Here is a 23028-nt window from a genome sequence, read left to right as displayed (position 1 = left end):
ACCAATAAAAACCATGCATTATCCAACAATTCCCCAATTCCGATCCTTTATGTTTATTAGAAGCCATGAAAACCATTACCGTAGAAAAAAGTTTTAAGCCAAGAAATCAAATTTTAATACACAACTTTCCTCATAAGTTTCTGCTATTATTAAAAAAAAAAATCTATAACAAGAATGAAAAACATAGGAAGATTAGCTCTAACTAAACAATGAGTATTAAAACTCCTAGACAGGTCCTAAAGCTTACACAGCTTTAGGGTAGTCTTCGATGCAAATTTTCCATAATAAAGATTCCTATACATTACTCATTTAACATTACTGGATTAATGTTCCAGTTCGACACCTATGCTTAAGCCCTGTGAAAGCATCAGGCTTTTCTAAATTGCAATATTACCCTTGTAACTTTTCAGTGGTATTTGCACTACACATTGGCTTTCACATGCATTGAGACACAATGGTAATGAAGAAAGGCGACAGAACACAGTAATTTCTATTCTGGAAAGACTCATGGTGATGAAATAGTTTAACACATTTCTCAACACCAAGTAACAAACCTTGTCCCGTAAAGCTAGTTATATGCACAAAGGGCAGGGCCTGAAGCAACACCTCTTTAAGGCTGCACGTATTTATCAGACAGATATTCTTCTTCCCTCATTTTTAAAAATAAAATAGAAAAAATACGCCTATCTTTGTTGGGCTAAATTACTTTAAGTTTTATGCCAAAAAAATTAGCTACTTTTAAAAACACAAAAAAAAAAATAAAACCAACCCCAAGACCATGAAAACTAAACTGTCTTGTTTGAAATCAGGGCTGGAGAGCACATGGAGATCAAAAAGAGAAAGTGCAAACTGAAACTAAGACAAGCAAAATAGAAAAATACTTGTAGCAGTCTGACAGCAACAGAAATGCTTCACAACAGTGCTATCAACACATGGATAATAACAGCAAAAGAGCTCACCACAGGAGGAAATGTTTCCACTAGTAACCACTGTTACTTGAGAAAATCACATTCCAACATTAATAAAATTTCTTTAATGCATTATTAAAAATTCACAAAACAGCACAGAAACAGGTGCGATGGGCTGCTACTTCTCCTTCCTTGGCCCAATAACACATATGTTGTGATTAACATATTTGGCAAATATGGCTAACACAAAACACACACACAGTACACGAACAAGTTTAAGTACTGCAAAGTCAGCCTTCCAATACAGTCTGAACGACAGTAAAGCTACATTGACTTGCATTTAAAATATATTCCAGAGCATAAAAGCAACCTATGTGTTGTTTACTGAAATAATAAAAAAAAAAAATCTTTATTTATATATTAATTTCCTAGAAATTAGAGCAATCACACTGATTTGGGTTTTTGTTTGTTTGTTTTGAGTTTTTTTTTGTCTGGGTTTTTTTTTGTGTTTTTTTTTTTTTTTTGGTTTGGTTTGGTTTTTTGGGTTTGTTTGTTTGTTTGTTTTGAGGGTTTTTTGGGGGTTTTTTTGGGTTGGTTTTTTTTTTTTTTTAGGATAATCCGCCATCAGGACACCTATTATTCAGAAGAATACGAATCAGTCTTTAACTACTTGCATCATACTAAACATAATAACTTTATCTCTTCTTGGGCAGATTTCTAGATGGTGTTTGTATTTGTTTAGACTAAGATCCTTTGATCCCTATAACCCTGCCTCACCTAAAGGGGTCAAATTTCAAAAAAAACTCTTTCTTCTCATTAATACTTGTTCACAGAGAATTTATCCCCCCAAAAATAATTTACGCTAAGCAGCTGAACGTAAGGATTGTACTTACACAAAGAACCTCTGAATCAAAACTACAGAATACTTACAGCTGAAACCAGAAACATACTTTATACTAGTCTTTGAAGATATATATTGTTATTTGGAATTTCCATATTCCAAATTAAAATTTTCACATCCCTAATGTAAATTCTCATGATCCACATTAAAACAAGGTTTTTTTAAGTAGCTAAAGAAAAATGCACATGCTGCATATTCCAAAGCTTAAAATTACATAATTCGTTGTTTGCAATACATGCAGTTTGCTTCCTTGATCATGAGCACATTGAGCAAGAACGCTAGGTTCTGAATTTAGTCACTGAAAAGTAGTCTATGCACTCTATGTGTACATTTCCACCTTGAAATACGAGTAAGATAATTAGTGTTAATTTCCTCCCACCATCACCTTTTTTTTTTTTCATTTTAAAAAGGCTTTTTTGAACATACTGAAGAGAAAAGCACAGACAAAAGATTACTGCTCCATGTTTACAACCTGTTTCATCTTACAGTAACCACTTGTGCCACAGCTGGTGGTATAGCACATCTGTTACCCAGATTAGAAGCAAGTTAGTGTTTGTGGTGGGCTTGTCAGTGTTAGGTTAATAATGACTGGGCTAGATGATCTTACAGGTCTTTTCCAATCTAGGAGATTCTGTGATTCTATGAATTTTCTGACAATTTCATCTGAGAGTTCCTGATTCATAACTCAAAAAAAGCTGACCTTAATCTAAGATGCTGGAATATGAAAAAGTGCTGCATATGTAAGTTCCAAAGACAGAATGAACATAGACATCAGAACTGCTTTTTTTTTTTTTTTTTTTCAGCATTTACTAAACTACTAATCATACCTTCTCCAGAATAATATTCAGTTGGCACAATATTTTCATCCCAAATAATCTTCTCTGTGGGATAAAGAGGCATCTGGTTGAGTTGCTGAATTTGAGATATTCGTCGCTCATGACGAGAAACCTAAAGAAAGGATGCATTTTAAACTTCCATAAGTCAAAAAGAGACAATAAAGCTACTTTTTGAGATGTGCACATTAATCCATAAGACTGCTGCTGGTCACTTGTCATTTTCTCACTTTTAGTAAGTTTGCGGTTTGTGGTTTTTTTTAATTAAATATACATAAATGCACAGAGTGACATCAAAAGACGAACAAACACATAGTCCAACCATCGGTCATAGTACTAGAGCCAAACAATCATTTGGCTACTCAGCAGACCAAAAATGGCATGGCAGAACTGAAAATACTCTGTCAAGGCTTAGCAAAGAATCAACTTCAAGTGAAATTTATTTTGCTTTCCATTGAACATACAGTCAATAACTAACTAACACTTCTCATTAAGCAACAGCTAGTCTTAATTCCCTCTTTGACAGAAAAAAAAAATCCACTCAATATTACAATATGTCACCTGAACAAATATCTCTCCACAGCATCCATGAGTATCATATTACTAGCATCTAAACCTCAGGAAATTACATGAACAATTTTTTATTATACACTGAATATCCAAAAAAACACATTATGCACATGAAATGGTACTTCAAATGGGCTTGAGGAACCAAATAGGTACTGAATATCTAGGTCTGCTTTAGTGGATTTTTTGTTTTTAAACACATACTAGTTTCTCAGGAAAACTACATTTATAAATAAACATTTTCAAATACTTAATTTACGTGGTTTTAAACCCCATCTTAATATATGGTTTACTGGTATAACGCTGCTGTGGTTCCCAGGTGGTTCAGCAAAGGGTCCTCAATGGCTACTTTCCTACAGTGTAGTTGCTAGACTTAGCTAGACCTTGAGTTTGCAATGAAAAAATACAAGCACTATTAATTATGTTTTTACCAGCAACTCCAGCAGAAACTCCTTGTCATAGCTCGAGTCTTCCCCGTCAGGAAGGGGCGGCAGCAGGCAGAGGTATGATGCCACCTGGTGGAGAACATTTGAGCTGCACAGCAGAAGGAAAAACTTGTGAAACTGACACCGAAACATGAGAGAAAGCACTTACAGTAACTTTTTTTCCTTTTGGAAAAAATTTCCATCTATGAATTTCATCAGACACCAACAATTACAGATCAGTATTTTAAGTAAAGTTTGAGATATTTAAAATATTTATTTTTGGAATTGTTACAAAGTGCTCTAGAGCACATCCGTGCGTGAAGTGTGCTCAGCCACAGGTGTAAGCTGAACTACTTATCCACAACAAACACAGCAAGGTGTGAATATTTATTGTTTCAAGACATGTACCTGAAACCAGAACCAAACAACAGAGCGCACATTGCTTTTGTCAAAATACAGACTGTTATCCTTTTAACCACAACATTTACAATACAGTTAACACAGTGTGTACTTTTAAGATTTCTGTTGTAGGTTTTCTACAGAACAGATTAAAAAAGCTAAAGTAAAAAAGTTAGAGCTTGACTACTCTAAGTTAATTAGTGCTACAATTAAAATAAATAGTAAAATAGCAATAGTAAATAGTAATGTTACTAAATAGTAAACAGTAATATTACTAAAATAGTAATAGAAAAATAACAGCTAGCTATTTTCCTGAAAATTAGTACTTTTTCACATTCATTAGAATAAAGGAAACTACAGGTATTTTTCTTATACTGGAATTCTAGTACTTCACTACTAGTGGATGCAAACTCTCCCTATTTCAGCAGATGTAAAGGCACCATGACAAGTCAGAAAGACCTCAGAAGTCACATGAGAAGTCAGAAAGAAAAATGGCTAGAAGTCAGTTAAATTAAGACATACTGAGAACAAAGAATTTCAATTTCATGTTAAATTTCATTTTGGTAACTTACCTAAGGGGTCCAAATAACTTCACCAGTGAATCACGAGTATCTACTGCAGCTACATTTGAGAGTGCAAAGTCATATAACTCCGGGAAATGTGCAAATGCTGCTCTCTACAAAAGACCCACGCCCAAAAACTGAATGTAAGTATATTAATGAAACAATTTAATAACAATCTAAATATTTACTATAGTTTCCTCTGATTCCTAACACATAGCACCCTGTGGACACTACCAGTATACAAATAAAAACCAGGTGAAATCTCCATTTTTCTTAGTTAGCACCACCGGTTTGTTACTACTCCTCTTCTGACACAGTATCTTTTTATACACCCTCCTATCAGCATTTGTTCTGTCATTAAAATAAAACATAATGGCGCAGACACGTAGCCTTGCAGACAACCAAGAAAAACAAGGAACATATTTAATTTAAACCTGATTCCCTGATAATTTTTTTTGTTAAAACTGATGGGAAAAAATCTGAAAAGCTAAGTATCTTTATATAACTACAAGTAAAGTGAATTTTTATATTGTCTCTTAGGTACAACGGACCACTATTGCTACCATACGTGTGCACTGATCTTGAAGAAACGGTGCCACCTACTGCATAATCATGAGTTAAGTTCCTACAGCACTTAATTTTACCTTCTGAATAGATTTAATGGGAGCAGTTCATCTCAACAATATCAAATCAAAAGTGGTGGAGGTGTGCTACAGCATATTATTTAGTCATAGTCACATACATTACACTGCAGCATTAGTGTCTCTGGTATAACATAGAAAGTCAAGTTAAAACTATTCCTGTAACTCAACAGAAAAAATAAGGGGTTAGTTTTAGGAAATAATTTAATGCCTATTCCAGGTGCAAATAAGACTAAACCAAAACCAAATCCTTTCCCTCCCATAAGCACTTTGCCATCTGCCTACCTGTAAAGAAGTAATCCTGTCATAGTGAATTGTTGTCATCTCATTCTCTGTCAAAGCATTTCCAGTCTGATCGTTGATTTCAAAGCCAGTGTAGAATTTAAGCATATCTAAAAGCTGAGACATCACCCATATAAATTAGTGGATTAACAATAAGAGACACCGTACCACCACAAACAAAAACACAATTTAAGAGGACAAATCTGGGCACCATGCACAAACAAGAGCTCTTCAAAATTCTTGAAGAAATGGACTAAATTTAATACTTGGCTGATGCACAAAATAACTTTGTTAGGTATCTCATCTACAATCCATAGAAATTACAGCTCAGCCCACAACCACGCAGTTTCTTTCACCTACTAAGGACTTGAAACTGAAACTAATTGCACTAAAGTGACCCAGCCAGAGGTTCACTGACACACTGAACCCAACTTACGGCTTGCTCCTACCAAAAGGGAGAGGTCTTACTCTCTCCTGCCCTCTCTGATGCCAGCTCTGGAATTCAGCCCACCCCTCAATGAGATTATTTAACTTGGAAGAAGAAAATTATTCAGATGTGCTACTGGCTTTGTGTTCCATCAATACTAACCCTCAGAGAAACTGAACAAATGCCAGAGATGGGGGACAGCAAGCAGCAGGAAAAGCAGCTGAGATGCAGGAAAGGGGAGAGATCTTCAGACCCTGCCATAAAAACTAATATACTGTCCATGACTGAGTAACCTGAAGGACTGTAGCAAAAAACAGCTGCACTGTACAACAGTCTGAAGTCAAAACAAAGCACAGAAGAACACACTGCTGACAATATGTGGGGTAAAGTATGCCAGAAGCTGCACTGTTTTCTAGGTTGTACTTTTAAGAACCGCTCAAACACAGACCCAGAAATGTAAGAGCAGTCACACACATAGGTACAGGTAAGAAAGGACCAGTCTGAAGGATTTAAGTAAACATGTAGTTTGCATCCATCAGAAAAACCAGTCTTAAAAAACAAATATAAAAGAAAACAATAGCTGTATTCAGAGCCGCATCAGAATGAAAAAGTTATTTTCACCAACTTTGTATCTCACCTGGCAAAAGAGATGACCCTCCCTCTCTCTTTTAGCAAGACTGGACAGGTAACAGTGAACAACGAGATGGGAGTCATCCAACACTGTATTAAACCAGCGCCGTGTGGGAAGTAAAGCCTGTAGTAAACAACCTCATGTTAGTACAAGCAGTTCTTAAAACTGTAAGAAATCCTGGTTTCTCATAATTTTCCATTTCAAGAAGGCATATCAAGATAAGATTGCTGAACAGTTTTTTGTGTATTTAATACCCTAACAGAGGTTCTCATATTAAAGCAGCATTTATGTATGCCAAGACACTGGTTTTATGCACGTAGGCTGCTATAAACACAGCCTTTTATAGGACTAAGAGCACAGCACAAGCCTGCCATTACTGAGATTGCGTCCTGCCAGTAATAAATGTAAATTAAATAAAGCAATTGTTCTGATACTAAGTGTCTACATAATGACTGTGTGCTACAAAAGATATGTAAAAGTACTGTTACATTGTTTTAAATGCTCATTTTCTATACTCATTTCATTAATTTTAAGCTTGTCATTCTCAAGACTGCAAACTGTCTCTTCTAAATATAGTATTCTCTATTCTTTGTAAGATACTCAAATTAGATCTAAGAATTTTTCAAATCTTAATTAAAACCCTATAAAAGTTTTTTGTAAACAAAACAGATGATTTCTCAATGTAAACAGCTGCTATACGTAGTAACTGTTCAACAGCATACAGTAGCACACCTCAACAATTCAAGAGAAAAATGAGTTGTTCTCGATGGAATCTACAGAATAAATTTAGAAAGCCAAAAAGCACCAACATGATGGTTAGTACTAAGACAAAGAAAATAAAAGAATCTGTAGTAGAAAATGTTAATTGCCCTGCTCAATAATTACAAAAAAAACCCAAAAGCTCAGAAAACCGTAAGAACTTTCGATGGAGTCATTCTTTTTAAATTATCAAATCACCAAATTTTGATGGCAGTCTATATACTTTAATATTAAACAAATATTCTAAAAAAGACCTCGACATAGGTAGAAAGAGCTCATTAACACAGTACATGCTACTGAGGCAAAAAGGCTTGATTTATAGCTAATTTCTCATTTGCTTGACCCAGTCATTTAAACCGGCTTCATAAACTGCCTGAATTCTAACCTTCCTGAAATACCTAGCGAGAACCAACATTAAATGTACTGCCTCTAAGTATTCTGGCTAACAACCAGACTTAAGTTTAACTTCAAATATATATTTTCACTTATGAGAGTACATTATATCATAAGACAACAAGATCTAATTTAAAGAATTCATTCTATTGCAACTACAAGCACAGGCTACTCAAGTGATTTAGCAGAGGACAATATGAGTTCAAGATGAAGACATTTTAAAATTCCCTATGCTTACAGTTTCAGGAAACACTGTCTTATTTCAGAAAGTCTTCTAAATCTGAAGCTATTTTAAGTAAATTGCTACTCATGTGAGAAATTGCATATTAATGTCTTATTTTTAATTCTGGTACTGTGAATCTTAAAATTGTCCCACTTTCTCAGTACTTACTGAAAAATTTCACAAAACCAGCCTGACCTCCTATTATCTTGTAACAAACCTAGATCAGCAGAACTGTTACTTCTACATAACGAATTCTAGTCAAATAGAAATAGTTTGCATTTCAGAACAACCAACGCTTTCTGGGATTATACCCTACAACACAAAAGATACTTTAAGTGACCTATTGTGCACTGGGTAGACTACATCTGGGTTATTCCTAGCGGATTAAACCCTCATCAATTGCCAGAATTATTAACACTACTACAATTAACAAAATCTTCTTCACTGAGCAATTTAGGATCCTAGCTTTCTCTAACAGTTCATCTGGTTTATAAACGTTACTAGTCACTTCCCAATGTGCATGCACTGCTACAACCTCCTACTTACAGATGGAAAACCGCTGTTAAGCGACCGTATGCACAACTGTGACATAACCATCTGCTAATTGGAATAAGGCTGTAATAATGACTTTACACATTTAAAACCTAGAAAAGTACACCTGGAAACAGTTTGAAACAACTTAATAACTTACCTCAAGATCTAGCATGAGTTCAATGAATCTTTCACAATAATGAACTTTGTCCATAGAAATAGGACCTAGATAGGAAAAAAAAAATTTTGCAATTGATTCACACCACAATATATTTGTACTTGACCTATCCTTTAAAAACGTAATAAATGCTACTAATATAACAGTATTAGCTTTTTGGATATAAGAAAGTAACGTAACCAGAATTTCAGGAGTCATTTTATCCACTCTGAAAAAAAAACAACCAATGTGACATACAAAAATACATACTTCCACAAGATACCAACGGCCCACTAAGCTTCTTAAGAACTTTTAACCCCAGGTACTCAAAAATACCTATTTAAAAGCTGCAATCAAGGTGTGTGCAAAAGGCCTTGACAATATTCAAAAGGTACTCAACGGTGACTACTTAAGGAGCCTTTAGAATCATGTCAAAACACAATGCTAAGTCTGCTTTAATGAATATCTATTTTCTAAAGCCTCCAAAGAGCTCTTAATGTAAATCTTCCTATAACAGGTCTTGCATAACTGGGAAAACAGAGGGAATAGGTATTCTTTCTGAGGAAGCCACAATACACAGAATTTCCCATTACAGCTCCGTTAAGAGATGAAGAAGTTTGCTAAGAGTTTAAGAGCAAAAGCAGAACTCTTGGAAGTGATTTCACCCAAATTGTGCTGTACTTAGAGCATAATAAGCCTTTTTTATGTCAAAAGGCTAACACCTTCCTGCACAAACACTTTTCCTTTCTAAATCAGGCAACCATATAATTTTGCTTGTCACAATGACTTATAAATCAAGAGCAGTCAAATCTTACAGAATTTCACTTCACTTAGGCTTTTGTTCTTACTGTAAATCAACAGTACTGACAGAATAGAACCTTATGATATGCATTTATACCACCTGTTTAACAAGGCATCTAAATACGTATGAAACGCTTTACTGCTGTACGAAGGCCGTAAGCATACAACAATGAATATCAGTACCCAGAAATTTTTTTTTTAATTAAGTCCATACTGAGCAGAAGAAGAGGTTTAAAGTAGCTTTCTGCTATTTAATTTTTAAAGCATACACAGATTTGAATACTAATTTTGACATGAAATCCATGCAGACAGGCATGGATTTCACTAAAACCCCGTCCAGATAAGGTCTCCAACCTCAGGTTGGTATCCCTAAGGAGCAGTTGCTTCAGCAACAGAAAAAAATTTAAGACAGACTACCAGATAACAAAGTAACATAAGAACCACAGTTACCTGAGACAGGTATTGATTTTAGCACAGAAATGAATTTCTGAATGAGCTGTGAAAGAAATCTTCTCTCCTGGTATGCTCTAAAATCAGGCATATGACAAAAGCATTAATATTTCTTAAATGCAGACTAGAAGTATATCATATCTTTCACTAATACAAAGTTAGCTGCTTTAAAATTTATATAATGGTAGCAAGTTACTTTGAAACACACCTAAACTGTTTAGATGGTAACTTTTCTCTCTGCACTCAGGCAAACACTAGCAGAGTCTAAGTTTTTAGGCACAGAACTGATTAACAACCCCGTGGTTTGACTGAGTCAGAGGAGAAGTATGTCACCACCTACACCTTACCACATTGCAACACAAAAGTATTGGAACATTTAACTTTCATGATACACACACAAATTTATTCAAATACTTGCATAAGCTATTTGCTTTAGAGCTGAACATTTGCTAAAGGTCATGAAAAAATACAAGTAACTACATGAATATTCTCTTATGGCTTTCATCCTTTAGCTCTAAGATTGGGTATCACAAATTCACCGACCAAACAAAATATTAGAGTTCTACAATGGTATTTTGCATAAAGACTACTGGAAAACAAAATAATTTCCAGGAGACCACATATGATTAATCCATATTTGCCACCTTCACAGTTTTTTTAACACACACATACACACACACTTTTTTATTGAAACAATTTATTTTAACTGAAACACAATGAATGCATTAAGGGCTTTAGATTTAACAGAAAAAATAATTTCTGCAACATACCGCATTCTTGCCTCCTCATCCATTTTCTCATCATTTTTCTTAATTAGATTCCAGAATTTTCTTAGTTTTGGTGTCTTTTTCAGCTCTTGTTCCAGCCGTTTCTGAAATTTTAAAATGTTATTCAGTCACCAAGAATCCTTGTTTTCACGGATAAAAATACAATCCAGTCTTCTTATTAAAAAAAGAAAAAATATATAACAAACTCAAATAAACATCTGCTCAGACTAATCTCAATAAGAATCACTGTAAAAAAACAATGCAATACCACTAGAGAATCTAGCCATGGCTAGATGGCTCCATTCCCCAGTCACTGTGATCTCATAGCCTTGTCTACAAATATAGCTAGAATAAGCTATAAGCAACAAAGCTTAGCTTTATGAAAAAAATAAATAATTATTAATTACAATTACATGAAAATTTCCAACTTACAATAAAGAGAATTTTACCAAGCACACAAAAATATAATTCCATAGCAATGCAGGCAGCTTTAAATATTAGACTTCCATAACAGTATTCCATAAGAATTCACTTTACAGGACTTGCATAATGCCTAGAAGATTAGTTTGCCAGTTTACACGGTTATGCTTACAGGTTGTAGAGCCATCCACATCGGTAAGGAAATGAGTTGCTGCACCTGACTTCTGATCAAATCCACTTCCTGTTAGAAAGTTACAGAAATATTTTTTTAGAATTCTTATGTTTTCTGATGTGCCTGTCTTACAAAATACATCAACGTACATTACCATCTGACAAAAACACGTATGTTGTTATATTAGATTTCACGATTTCCTAACTGGAAACTGCACAATAGCTCTACCCAGTAACACTTAAAACTGTTGGTGACTTTCATACTTTAGATTCTTTTCATGGATTCTGTCAGTTCTTAAGACTTCAGCAGGGGCCCCTCCCAAGTATTTTTAGCATAGAAGCTGGTGAGAACTGATGTTTCTTCTTCAGACATTTCTTGTACTTGAACTGAATTGTCTTACTGTCCTTTCCCTATTTGTTTTTACTCTGTTCTTTCTCTCCCGAAGCCCTTCATTTATCAAGTTTCTCCCACTTCATCTACACTCGTCCCATTATCTGAAATAACTAATTTTATCTATAATTCATGTAACTTCAATTGTTGTTCCAAATGTTTTCTCTCTAGCTCTGCCTGTGATCTGTATCCACAAAGTTTACTTTCTTTCCTAAACTACTGAAAAACTTCCCTTAATATCTTAAATACGTCTCATGGACAAATGCTCTATTGTGAGCATTCTGAAACTTGGCACTTCAGTGCTCCTTACTTAAAACACAACTGTGACTATCCTGTTCTGCATTTCACAAAGAAGTACAGCTTCAAATAGCTGTACGCTTTTACCAAGCACTTTTTTACTGGCTTCCATATCATGTTATGAGACATATGCCCTGCAAACAGGATTCCCATACAGACACTACCAAACCCTCCTTTAAAGCCAAGATCCATTGTACCACAGCCACTACAGAAAAATACTACACCTCAATAAGCTATACACATAAGGTTCACTATGATTACTGGCTCCCATAATCACTCCTAACTCCAAAAATCAAATCATATTCCGTTTCAATTGTTTTGTCTGCAAGACACAATTTTGTTCTTTATTTGTGTGGATCCTGATTTTGATTGATACATCCTGTGTATAAGTAAAGAAAAAGCTCAGTAGCAAAAGAGGTAAGAGTACTGTTTGATGTAACAGATAATTGTAAATTATTCTCCACGCCTGCTAATTAGGATCTATAACTGTGTGTTTACTATAGACTGAGAACACAACTTGGTCCAATGTTTTCTTAAAACTAACTCAAGACAAGCGCAGATAGAAATATTATCTAAACCTGGTTTCAGAAGTGAAAAAATTAGTCTTTCTCAATAGCTAATGGAAATAATTTTGTGCAATTTCCCATCCAAACTAAAAAGAGTACAGCAGTAAGTAATCTGCTTTTAAGTGTAAAGCACCTTTTCAAATATAAATACATTTTTTTAATCACCATTTTAAATATGTCTGAATATATGCTTTTAAATTGCAGTAAGCGCCAATCCTCCAATTTCAAGTCTCTTTTATGACCTTGTGACAGAAAAAGCAAACTTGATGAGAGACAAAAAAGGAAGAGTCAGAAAGAGGGGTAAAAGCCCTCCGGTACCACCTTCTTCCTTAAATGGGAATTTTGCTTCATCCGTCTCGTAAGAAGAAATTGCTCAAACTAAACTCCTATTAACACAGAACAGCATAAAGACACTGGAAGGATTACAGTTACTTTTAACATACCAAACTATTGAAGCAGTGATCAAGGAAAAGCAGCAAGACTGTCTGTTCATGAAGAGAGTATTCACTGTCATTTTCAACCAGCGATGCTTCCAATATGCATTTGAAAAAGAAGGGAAAGTGTTCTGGTTTTCTTTTGAATGTCTAGGAATAGAAGAGGAGGTTGATTTTGAGTCGAGTTGATACAAATCATTTTAATCTTCATTCACATAACATAGATTAAGATCTTTAAACCCATTTAAATCTATAAAAGGATTTTTTTTTCTCTTTTTCATGTATTCTGACCAGGCAGCACAAACAAAACAGAATAATGATATCCTCCTGACCAAGGATCCTCACGCTGTAGGAACTGTCTCAGTGGGACTACTGCCTTTTGCGTAGACTAACACAGGTGATGTACAAGACAAACTGAACAAGAAGCACAAGTGGAGTGAATTGTGTTGTGGGCATCTTCAACCGGTGATCACACAGAATTGCTGTAAAATGACACAGGTTAGAAGAGAATCGGTAGATTTTGCCTAAAATTATGGCAGCTATTTAGTGATCTGCAAAAAGTGAGCAGGCAAAAACCACCAGAGACAAATTACAGTTGTGAAACATCCATTCAGCGATCTAAGCCAGAAAAAGATAAACCAAAAAAATGTGGAGATAAAATGGTTTCTTTACAAGGGCAGCCATGTACCAAATAACAAATTTAACTAAGCTGCCTGGAAAATAACATGTACCTGTTATTTTGCATCTAATACGTACACCAGAACAAAAGAAGGCACAGACATCATACGAGCAAGTTATTAATCCTTTGTGCTTTGCCAGCACTGAAGTAATGGCACTACTATCAGAGTAAGTGTGCTTCTGAAATAATGATTGCATAGAATTTCTAACTAAGCTTATGTTGTTGAAACGGCCTGTGAGACCAGGACTGTTTGTAGAAACACTGAATCATTTCTAAAACTATTACTACAAAAAACAGTACACAGAGAAGCAGAGTAAGAGATTGTTAGAATAAAATTTCATGCAAGAAAGCGACAAAACTGTATTCACAAGTTTTAAGCAAGACACTATTGGATAATATGTTAGACTTCCAGTGGTGCCTTCTTATATCAACAGATATAAAAATCCTTTTTTCTTTCAATATCAGAGCAAGAACTTCTCTGCCAATGACCAACTTTTGTCAAGTGCCAAAAAAGCAAATGGTGCTGATTGTGTAAAGGCATCACAGAGCAGAACAAAGGAATTCCAAAAGGAATCGGGTGATTTTTCATCCATCCATTGCTTTTTCCGAGAAGAACACACACTCTAAAACACTATATGAGACATTCCAGCTGAGGTACCATTTACTTTTAACATTACAAGCTTTGGTACCTTCTGTCAGTATAAGTGAGCACACCTCAAAAGCTGCAACTTGCGGATCAAAGACAATTCTAGCTGTAATTGAAATTGGTTACCTCCCACGCAGGGACATTCTCTCTGAACTTCTCATTCACCATACAGCAGATTGACATTAAATATGCCTTACTGGACACCTCTGGAGAATAATTCATCCATAGGTAATTTTCAAGGTACTGGCTGTGAAGAGACAAAGAGTATTTCATTAGTTGCTGCCACCCACATAATCTGTCACTCAGTTATCCACAGGGCTTTTTTCCTCCTTCTCCTTAAAGCCATCTTTATAGTTTGTGAATAGTTCCTGAAGTTACCTCTCATCTAGATCACTGCAGCAAAACTTGTTAGACTCAGTAACTGCTACAAGAGACAGATGAGTTTCTTATCAGGAAGACACATTGACCACAGGGTTTTCAGATGTAACAAGTAGCCACAGCTCAATACAAAGTCTGAACATGAATGCAAGTTGATTTTCCAAAAGGAGAGAAAAAAAAAAGGGAAAAACTTCACTTTATAAAATGTCATATGCAGCATTTCCTAACGTAAGACACACAAGACAACTACTGTATAACACTATTTGTATTATTAACCTTTCTTGTAAAAAAACTAGGAATCATCTAGAGAGATTTTAAACTTATAATCATATAAAGGCAATAAAAATACTACATGACAGTGCAACTAAAATAAAAGCATTGAACATCAGGGGAGTGACTTTTCAAGAAGGTGAAAAAAAAATTACTGGACACCAGAAAATAGCAGCTTCTGAGCAATGAGCATTTCTTCTTCATTAATATGGCATGTTTCTCATAGAAGAAACTCTTAAAATTAGATCTTAGAGATGAGAGGCTATTTGGACAAGCAACAGTTTCCCTCCTTTAACTTCCTCTTGAAGCTATGCAGGATAGTTACTGCTGAGGAGGCAATCCCTAAATCTATCATATTCAACAGTGCACTTGTATTCAACAGTAGCACCTTGTGCTACTTTAACAACTGCCATCAGAAAGCAGAAAGTCTTGTTTCTTCCTAAACAAGCTGCTCATCCATTCCTTCTTCTCAATGCCTGTTCTAACATTCATTTGTCCCCTCATGAGCCAACTCAGTTTTACCTATTTACTTTTTTCCACAGCTTACTTTTCTGATGCCTTAAAGCAAGCTACTTCAATAATTTCAGGCAAGACAAGTACCAGAGAAGGTGGTGAAAAAAGGCAGTGAGAACTTGTATGTAACCAGGAGCAAAAGGCTCGGTAATGGTCAGACAGTGATTTCCACTTTCTGGGAGCTCAGCCAGAATGGGTAGCTTCAGATGGAGCTGAGATAACTTCACAGGCATATACAAGATGAAATACATACTGCTTCCCAAGAGCTTGGGTCTGCCAATAGGAGGGGGAACCCCCCCCCAAATCCAAACTCCATACTTCATTTCACCCCAGAATTCCAATAAACTTCAATATATTTTAGTAAAAATACTATTATGCCCCCAAGTGAGGATAAACGTACGCGAGCAAGACCGAAGGACAAGAAAATCTCATGTGTGAGAAAACAGGAGAGTTTGACAGACCAATGGGGGAGTGGGGGAAAAAAAGAGAGAAAATTACTTACAGGACAAATGGCAGTAGATGGGGCTATAGACCAGAAAGTACTAAAGTTACACTACAGACTGGTAACATTAAGAATGTTCACAGAAGGGCTAAAAAGCTCTAAATCCATGGTACTGCTGGCATGCAAATTCCAGAAGCCACGCTACCAGCATGCTATTTGTTAGTGTCAAACCCCAAACTGTAGCTTACATTCTCTCCTCCACCTTTCCTAATAAAGAAGCAGGGAACAGAGGGAAGTTTGGCCTACTTTCCTAGTTGGTGGTACTACTTATATATTTCAGCCTTTTCAAACAAAGAATCTATCTCAACCAAAAAACATCTCAGTCTTTCTGCTCATAAGATTTGAGAGAAAAAAAACAGAGGCAAACACAACACTAAATACTGTGTTTCTAAACATGTAAATACTGCAAATATTTATTTTACATCATTTTAGACAGGCTTTATCAGCTCTTCCAGGGAAGTCTGAAGTAGCTGTAAGAGTCTCCAAAACAGATTTCCACTTCCTTTCAAGTGAAGAAAATGTTAGTGATGCTGCTGCACCACAATTCATTTTTACCCTTGCAGTAAGATATTTAATCCAAAAACTTCCTCTGACTTCACTGAGTTCTGATTTAAGGCTTAATGACACATTCCAAATTACAGATCTAAGTTTTTCACCTAGTTCATTCACACTGTCTTCTTTGGTGCTTCACTTACACTAGAAATTCAGAATCATAAAACAAGACACTCTGATATGTTACTTATGCTTATGAAATTATTTCCTCCTCAAATTAAGCTCTCCTCACTTAAGCTTCATAGGTACACAATCCAAGGCTTTAGTAAGTACAAACAAGTGAGTATACTACCTTCAAAACTGACTTAGCATCTCATCTTTACACATTCCTATGAAAAAATAACGTAAAATTTCATTCCAATTAGCTTACCTGAATTCAAGAAGCATTATCTTTCTAATAGCAAACCTAAAAAGGAAAAAGTAATTAATTAACACAGCAAAAAAAGCCTCCCATACACATCTTAGCTGCGCAGAAAATGGCTATATTTTTTCTTATTTTGTTATCTAATGAAACCCATATAAACATCTAGGAATTATTTCTGTCTCCCCACTTCCATGCAAGAGCAACCACTTGAACGCAGAAGCAACTGATGTAACACTGTGGAAGCTAGAGTTCATGCAGGTTCATTAAGCAATCAAATTCACATTAAAAAAATCCATCTAGATCTTTTAAATATGAAGATGCTGCTTCCAACAGCCTTGAAGACATAAATTGCTAGAAGCTGAGAGTGTCTTCTGGAAAACTAAAACTATATATTTAATCAGTTCATAATGGTATCTCTTAGTGACTGGGAATGGAAGCTTGCTCTCATCCTGTATGGCAATTCTTAGACTACGTTCATAAAGGAATCAAATAGATTTATCTACAGAGCTCAGACTTCCCCTGAAAAGCTCCAGACAGCTACAGTTGCAATTCTTTTCTGTACACACAGCTGTAGAATGCAGTTTATCTTGAATTCTTTGTCTCCCCCATCTAACACTACAATTCATTGAAATGAGACTTGCCCTTTATAAAACTGGTAACAATAATTAGGGAAAGAGCAAAAAGCTAGAGGCAGCAAACTCTTGATTCTTTTTCTTTATATACCTTGGTGACAAAGGGATCAGCTTTCTATAACCATCACAACAAAACCAACATAAAACACAACAGACTACCAGATCAAAGAACCAAACAATATTATGTCCAACCATCACATATAAGGATTATGAGCTTGTGAACTTTCTTTTTGTTACATTCAGACTTCGAAATACTGTAACGATTAAATGACTTAAATGCATTCAAGTCATTTTGATCTACTTTCAACACATTAATCCATTTTAAAATATTCTGTGAAACATCAGAAACCACTTCAATACAGATAATGTTGGAACGCTTGTCTGTAAATGAAACTGACTCGTGTACTTACTTTGACCTGACAATTTCTTTTGTATATACATCTTCAATAACCTACAGGAAAGAATATTTTTAAAAAATGGTTAAGAATTTTATATAAAGTGATTAAAAATGCCTTAAGGTATCTTATGCACTCAAAAGTTACTCTGAATTAATTACTCTCTGCTTACTGCTACTAGATCAAAAATGTCAATAACAATTATTTCTCGATGGCTGAAGTCCAAAAGCTTCATAGACATACATTCTCACAGAGAAAGTGACTCGAATTAGGGGAAAGCACACAATGATAAGAGAACTGATAGGACCTTCATTCAAATTATTCTGAAGGAATAACCTACATTGCACTGAAATTTTTATATTAAAGTCAAACAGATACGCGACACTTTTTACTGTTAATTTTCGGTTTATTGTTGAATTTAAAGAACCGTCTTCAAGAGTCAAGTCTGCATCAACTCAGTCATCTGTTGTCACTGTTTCTTTTAACTGACACTTAACCAAATCCAGACACTTTTACCTAGTCTTTCCAACAGGAATGAAAGTATCTGTGCTATCTGTTGCAATAGGCACACTTTGACGTCATATGACACAGAGATGCAATTCAGCTGCTTACCTACATCCTAGTTCTAACAATCACAGACAAATGCTATAACAAATACTACAAAGACAGTGAGCAAACCGAGGCTGGAAAGGGAGATTGGGCCAAATACCCACAAGTGAAAGAAACCTAACGTGTAAGAACCCCGTACTACAGAAAACTAACACAAAACTAAACACATCAGGCCAAATTTTAAACATTCAAAATGCACATATCCACCAGAACAGGACTAAAGTTGTCTCCTCAAAACTGTCTGCAGAAGCTTTTAGAAAGAATTACACAGTTCAGTAATATCTGCATATTTCATGTTTCTATGATTTCTACGAGTAGTCCTTCCTCAGACATCTTTTAACCTCAAAGGAGATGCTCAAAAATCTTTTAGTCTCATAAGTTATTGGCCAGAATAAACTAAACAAATAGCATACAGAACTGCACTGCTATACCACACCTTCATAACTACAAATACATAACAAACAATTTATAATTACAGTGTGTTAAGCAACTGTAGACCTTCCAAGCGGTCTCCTGTACTCATACAAAATAAGCACCGTCGTAGGCTGGCACATCAGAAAAGGGTTGGTCCTCATTCTTTTACAGCCCAACACAATTCCAGTACTTACCTTTGAATCAAAAGACAATTTTTTCTTCACATGTGGAGCCCAGTATTTATTTGCTAACTGTATGAGGGGGTGAATAAAAAAAAAGGTTAAATATATACAGTTTCAGATTTAGGGATACAATAACTCTATAACGGATCCCACCCCCAAACATTATTTCATTAGTATCTTGCTTAATTTCAGCTTACAATAAATACAGGTAACAAAATTACATTTTTTTAACAACAATGCTTTTCAACCATCTAAGGTTTTACATCTAAACCTTCTCCAACAGAGGTGCGATACTCTGTAAATATTTCAGATGCACTGACTGCTACATAACAAACTTTTTTTTAAAGTTACTTCTATCCTAATTTTCTAGTTACTTCTACATCAAATATATACCATGATCTTTCAAGGACTGCAAACCCCAGACCACAAATGACTACACTCCCATTAAGGAATTTCACAAAGGACTAGAGGCTACATATAGAGGCCTAACATTTTAAGGCTATTGGCTGCAGCCATCACTTCACCAAAATTCCTGAGCTATTGTGCCAAGAGCTTCCTAACCAACTTTATGCTGTCGAAGAATCAGGAAAGCAGCCTTTCCAGCACAAAAAAAATGAACATTAGTATAAAACCACTTAAATTGTTCAGCTACAAGAAACTGTCAGCAACTTTTCACATATTATAACAAATCCGATTTATGTTGTAGTGCTGCTCTTGTAAATACCTATAGTCTGGAAACGTTGTGGGCATATACTTTTTCATAGGTAACCCTGACGTTAAATCTCTCTTCACTCACGACAAAGCAGGACCCTTTCCCTAACACCCATAGACCACAAAGATTATAAAACCGAGGCGGCGCCGCTGCCGGAACGGCCCTTCCAGTGCCTGGCTCCGGCCGCCGGAGAGGCGGCCCGGATACCCCCACGGGCCGCTGCGCCGCCGGCCTTACCTGAGTCACGTACTCCGCGTTAATCTGCGATACGGTGGGCGCCACGATCTTCTTCGGCGGGGCCGAGGACGAGGACGCCGACGCCATAGCGACGCCGGGCCGAGCTGCCGGGCACACCGCCGCCGCCGCCACCCTCAGCCCGGGCCCGCAGCCGAGGTCGAACGGATGCAACTTCCGGGTGCGGAGCAGAGGAGAAGAGAACACTTCCGGGGCCAGGAGCGCTAGAGCGGCGGCGGGGGAGGCGCGGCCCGCAGGTGCGCCGCCTGCTGTGCCTCCTCTGCACCTGCCGCCGGCGGGCGCAGAGCGGCGGGGCGGCGCTGGCTCGCTCCCCCGCTTCCTTCCCCGCCGCGGGGCGGTGAGGTGCTCCCTTTCCCTGCCCGCCTCCCCGGGGCGGTGAGGGCTGCCGGGGCCGCGGTCCGACGGTAGCTGTCAAGGCCTGTCCCTGGGCCGGCCCAGGTAGCGGCCCGCCGGCTAGGCCCGGCCGTCGCCGGCAGCGCGCCCGGCCTTGGCGAGGAAGACCTCAGCGAGGCACACCTCAGCGAGGCGTTCAGCAGCCTGTGAAAGCCGGTGAAAGAAGAGGGAGTCAGTTAACGCACCAGGTTGCTTTTACACTCACCCTTCAAATGTTCTGCACGTAGGGTGACTCCTTCTGTTTTATCATTTATTTAGCATTTCGAGCAAAGGTTTCTGACCATCTAAACGTGGGAAAGACCCACCTGTGGTAACATCAAACAAAGGCCACCGAGATGGGAGTGTAGCTCCGTGCTCTGCCCGATGCACGTCCCCATAATTCGGGGGAATCTGTGGAGGAGAGGAGAGGCAAAGGTAACAGGGAAAAATTACACGCTCACAGAAGTCAGCGGTTTGGTAATGATTTTAGAACGGTTCGCAATTAACTCATTCTATTTGGTAAACAGATTAATTAAGGAGGAAATTAACAGACTCCCCAGAGAAGCTGCGGCGCTTTGTTTCTGTGCTCATTATCCAGCACCTGCCACTTGAGTACTTTAAACTTCCAGGCAGATGCCATTGAAGCCTGTTTGAATATGACCTCCTTTGTTTTGATATCAAGGTGAACTCCATTTCATTTCTTCAAGCAGAGGTTAAACTAAATATTCTTTTTGAAGTTGAATTAGAATGTACAATGGGAATGGAAAAAGTAATGACAGTACCTTGGATAGGATCAGACAATGGCTGCATTCAAATAAATATGCCTACTGCATGCCTTTGCTTTAAACGATCAAGAAAATTTAAGTTTTCTGTATGAAAACTAGTAAAATCACAAAGTTACAAAAGTACCAGTAATAAATTCTGTAAATAACAAGGATTGAGCATTGTCTTAATGATTGAAACCTTCAGAGAGATCTGTATTTGATGAAAAATATGCAAATGTGTCCTGGTAAAGCAGTTAAAATACGCTGAAACCAATGTACCCTGTCTGACACTTAAATTGTGATAAAAATCACCGTATTGAGATGCTTCAATATAAGTTAATCAGCCTAGAGGTTGCAGCTTTGTGATTTACTTAGGCTTATCTAAATCTATGCAAAACTACCCCTTTTGGTGTCTCCCCTTTCTCCATCACTTGCAACAACTTCCAGCACTTGCATCCAAGGAAAGTCGTGGAAAATAGAAGTGAAATTTACCTAAGCTCTGAGCTGGCTGTCTGAGCTGTATTAGCATGTTACTGCACCTTAGTTAATAATGTTGCCTACAGCATCCTCTCCAACTTACCTTCCACAATTAGGTTGTTCTATATTTGACTGCCTCAGCATGCATAGCTTATGTTTGCGTGTATCAGAACAAGTTGAATTGTAACAGCTTGTCAGTTTGGTGGCAAAAAAAAAAAAAAAAGAAGAGTACTTTCACTGTCCGTAAGTGGACTAGAGGGATAAATGGCTGGAAGGGAAGGAACTATTGAAGCTAAGAATCAGTGATGAAAAAGGACAAAAGAATCTAAGTTCATTACCTATAAAGATAGGCTGAAAATAGGAAAGCTTCTAAAATTAGCTTTCAGATGGGAGCCAAAAGCTTGACTTGTGTTTAAGATGGACAATGGGACACTTAGGAGAGGCTGTAATGATTTCTTGGGATCAGAGGTGACAGTAATTGATGACCTAAGATTTCTAATCACATGCTCAAGTGTTACCTACAAGGTGACATTTTTTTTTTAATTCTTACCATGCCAAAAAGCAGGCAGGCAAATAGATTTTGGATTGGTAAATTTTCTAGAGCAGCCTTGCAAGGCTAACTTAAACCTTCTGAATTCTGCTTTTGATAGATCATCAGGCATGTGTCAAAACCCACGAATTTCCATATGGTATCAAAGCTATAAAAGCTCAAGGAGGAACCCGTGTTTACCTAACTTTTGGCATTTGGGTGTCCCAGTGAGGAAGTTGTTTTAAACCTCCCTACAGTCAATGTGGTGACAGAGGTCCTTCTAGAGGGCAAATAAGAACTAATTTAAGTGCTCTGACTCATTTTTCCGAAGGAGCTTCTGATACCGGACATTAATATTAGATGCCTAATGTTACCCAATATGATTACATCCCTTAGCGGCGATGTCAAATAAAATGATAAAGATCTCCTCCCTATAAATAACGCATTAACTATTTCTCTATAAGGGCTATTTTTTAGTTACAGAGTGCTATGACAGTAGGGCTACAAATGAATAGCAAAAGTATAAATTAGTGCTTTGGCAAAATACATCGCTTTCAAGCCTCAAGAGGACTTGAACCTTTGAAGAGGAGTCATGGTGAGACCAGGCATAATGACACGCAGTGCTGTACCTGCGTCCCCATCTGCGACTCTCACCCCAGCTCACAACTGTCTGTTAAGACTGGTCTCTTGAACACTACACTCAGCTTCCCCCAGAGTGGAGGCACGTCTGTCACTTTCCACCCCAAACTGCTTTGTAGTCAGGGGAAAAATAAAACCCCGTACCCTGTTGTCCCCACAGCCTTCTGTGAAGTTCTCCATCTTTCTCTACTCATTGACTTAACATGT

At 37.0% G+C, this 23028-nt stretch overlaps 1 protein-coding gene across 1 annotated transcript in view; it reads right to left on the bottom strand.

The window, feature by feature from the left end:
• AQR (aquarius intron-binding spliceosomal factor) overlaps positions 1-20109 on the bottom strand; it is a gene marked incomplete at its 5' end in the record, with an annotated part of 59106 nt that extends 38997 nt beyond the window's left edge. Inside the window, 15 exons of the mRNA XM_082485736.1 lie at positions 2637-2757; positions 3641-3743; positions 4606-4709; positions 5523-5636; positions 6584-6700; positions 8644-8708; positions 9892-9968; positions 10662-10762; positions 11251-11319; positions 12947-13087; positions 14389-14509; positions 16848-16883; positions 17884-17924; positions 19086-19142; positions 20023-20109. Of these exons, the coding sequence (XP_082341862.1) occupies positions 2637-2757; positions 3641-3743; positions 4606-4709; positions 5523-5636; positions 6584-6700; positions 8644-8708; positions 9892-9968; positions 10662-10762; positions 11251-11319; positions 12947-13087; positions 14389-14509; positions 16848-16883; positions 17884-17924; positions 19086-19142; positions 20023-20109 (1354 nt within the window). The remainder of the gene's footprint in view (positions 1-2636; positions 2758-3640; positions 3744-4605; positions 4710-5522; positions 5637-6583; positions 6701-8643; positions 8709-9891; positions 9969-10661; positions 10763-11250; positions 11320-12946; positions 13088-14388; positions 14510-16847; positions 16884-17883; positions 17925-19085; positions 19143-20022) is intronic.
• Positions 20110-23028: the final 2919 nt, after the last annotated feature.

The sequence above is a fragment of the Vanellus vanellus genome, assembly GCF_965231255.1.
Source record: "Vanellus vanellus genome assembly, chromosome: 6".
Classification (NCBI taxonomy): Eukaryota; Metazoa; Chordata; class Aves; order Charadriiformes; family Charadriidae; genus Vanellus; species Vanellus vanellus.
Note: the sequence above shows the minus strand (reverse complement) of the source record. Positions and strands in the feature narration are given on the sequence as shown.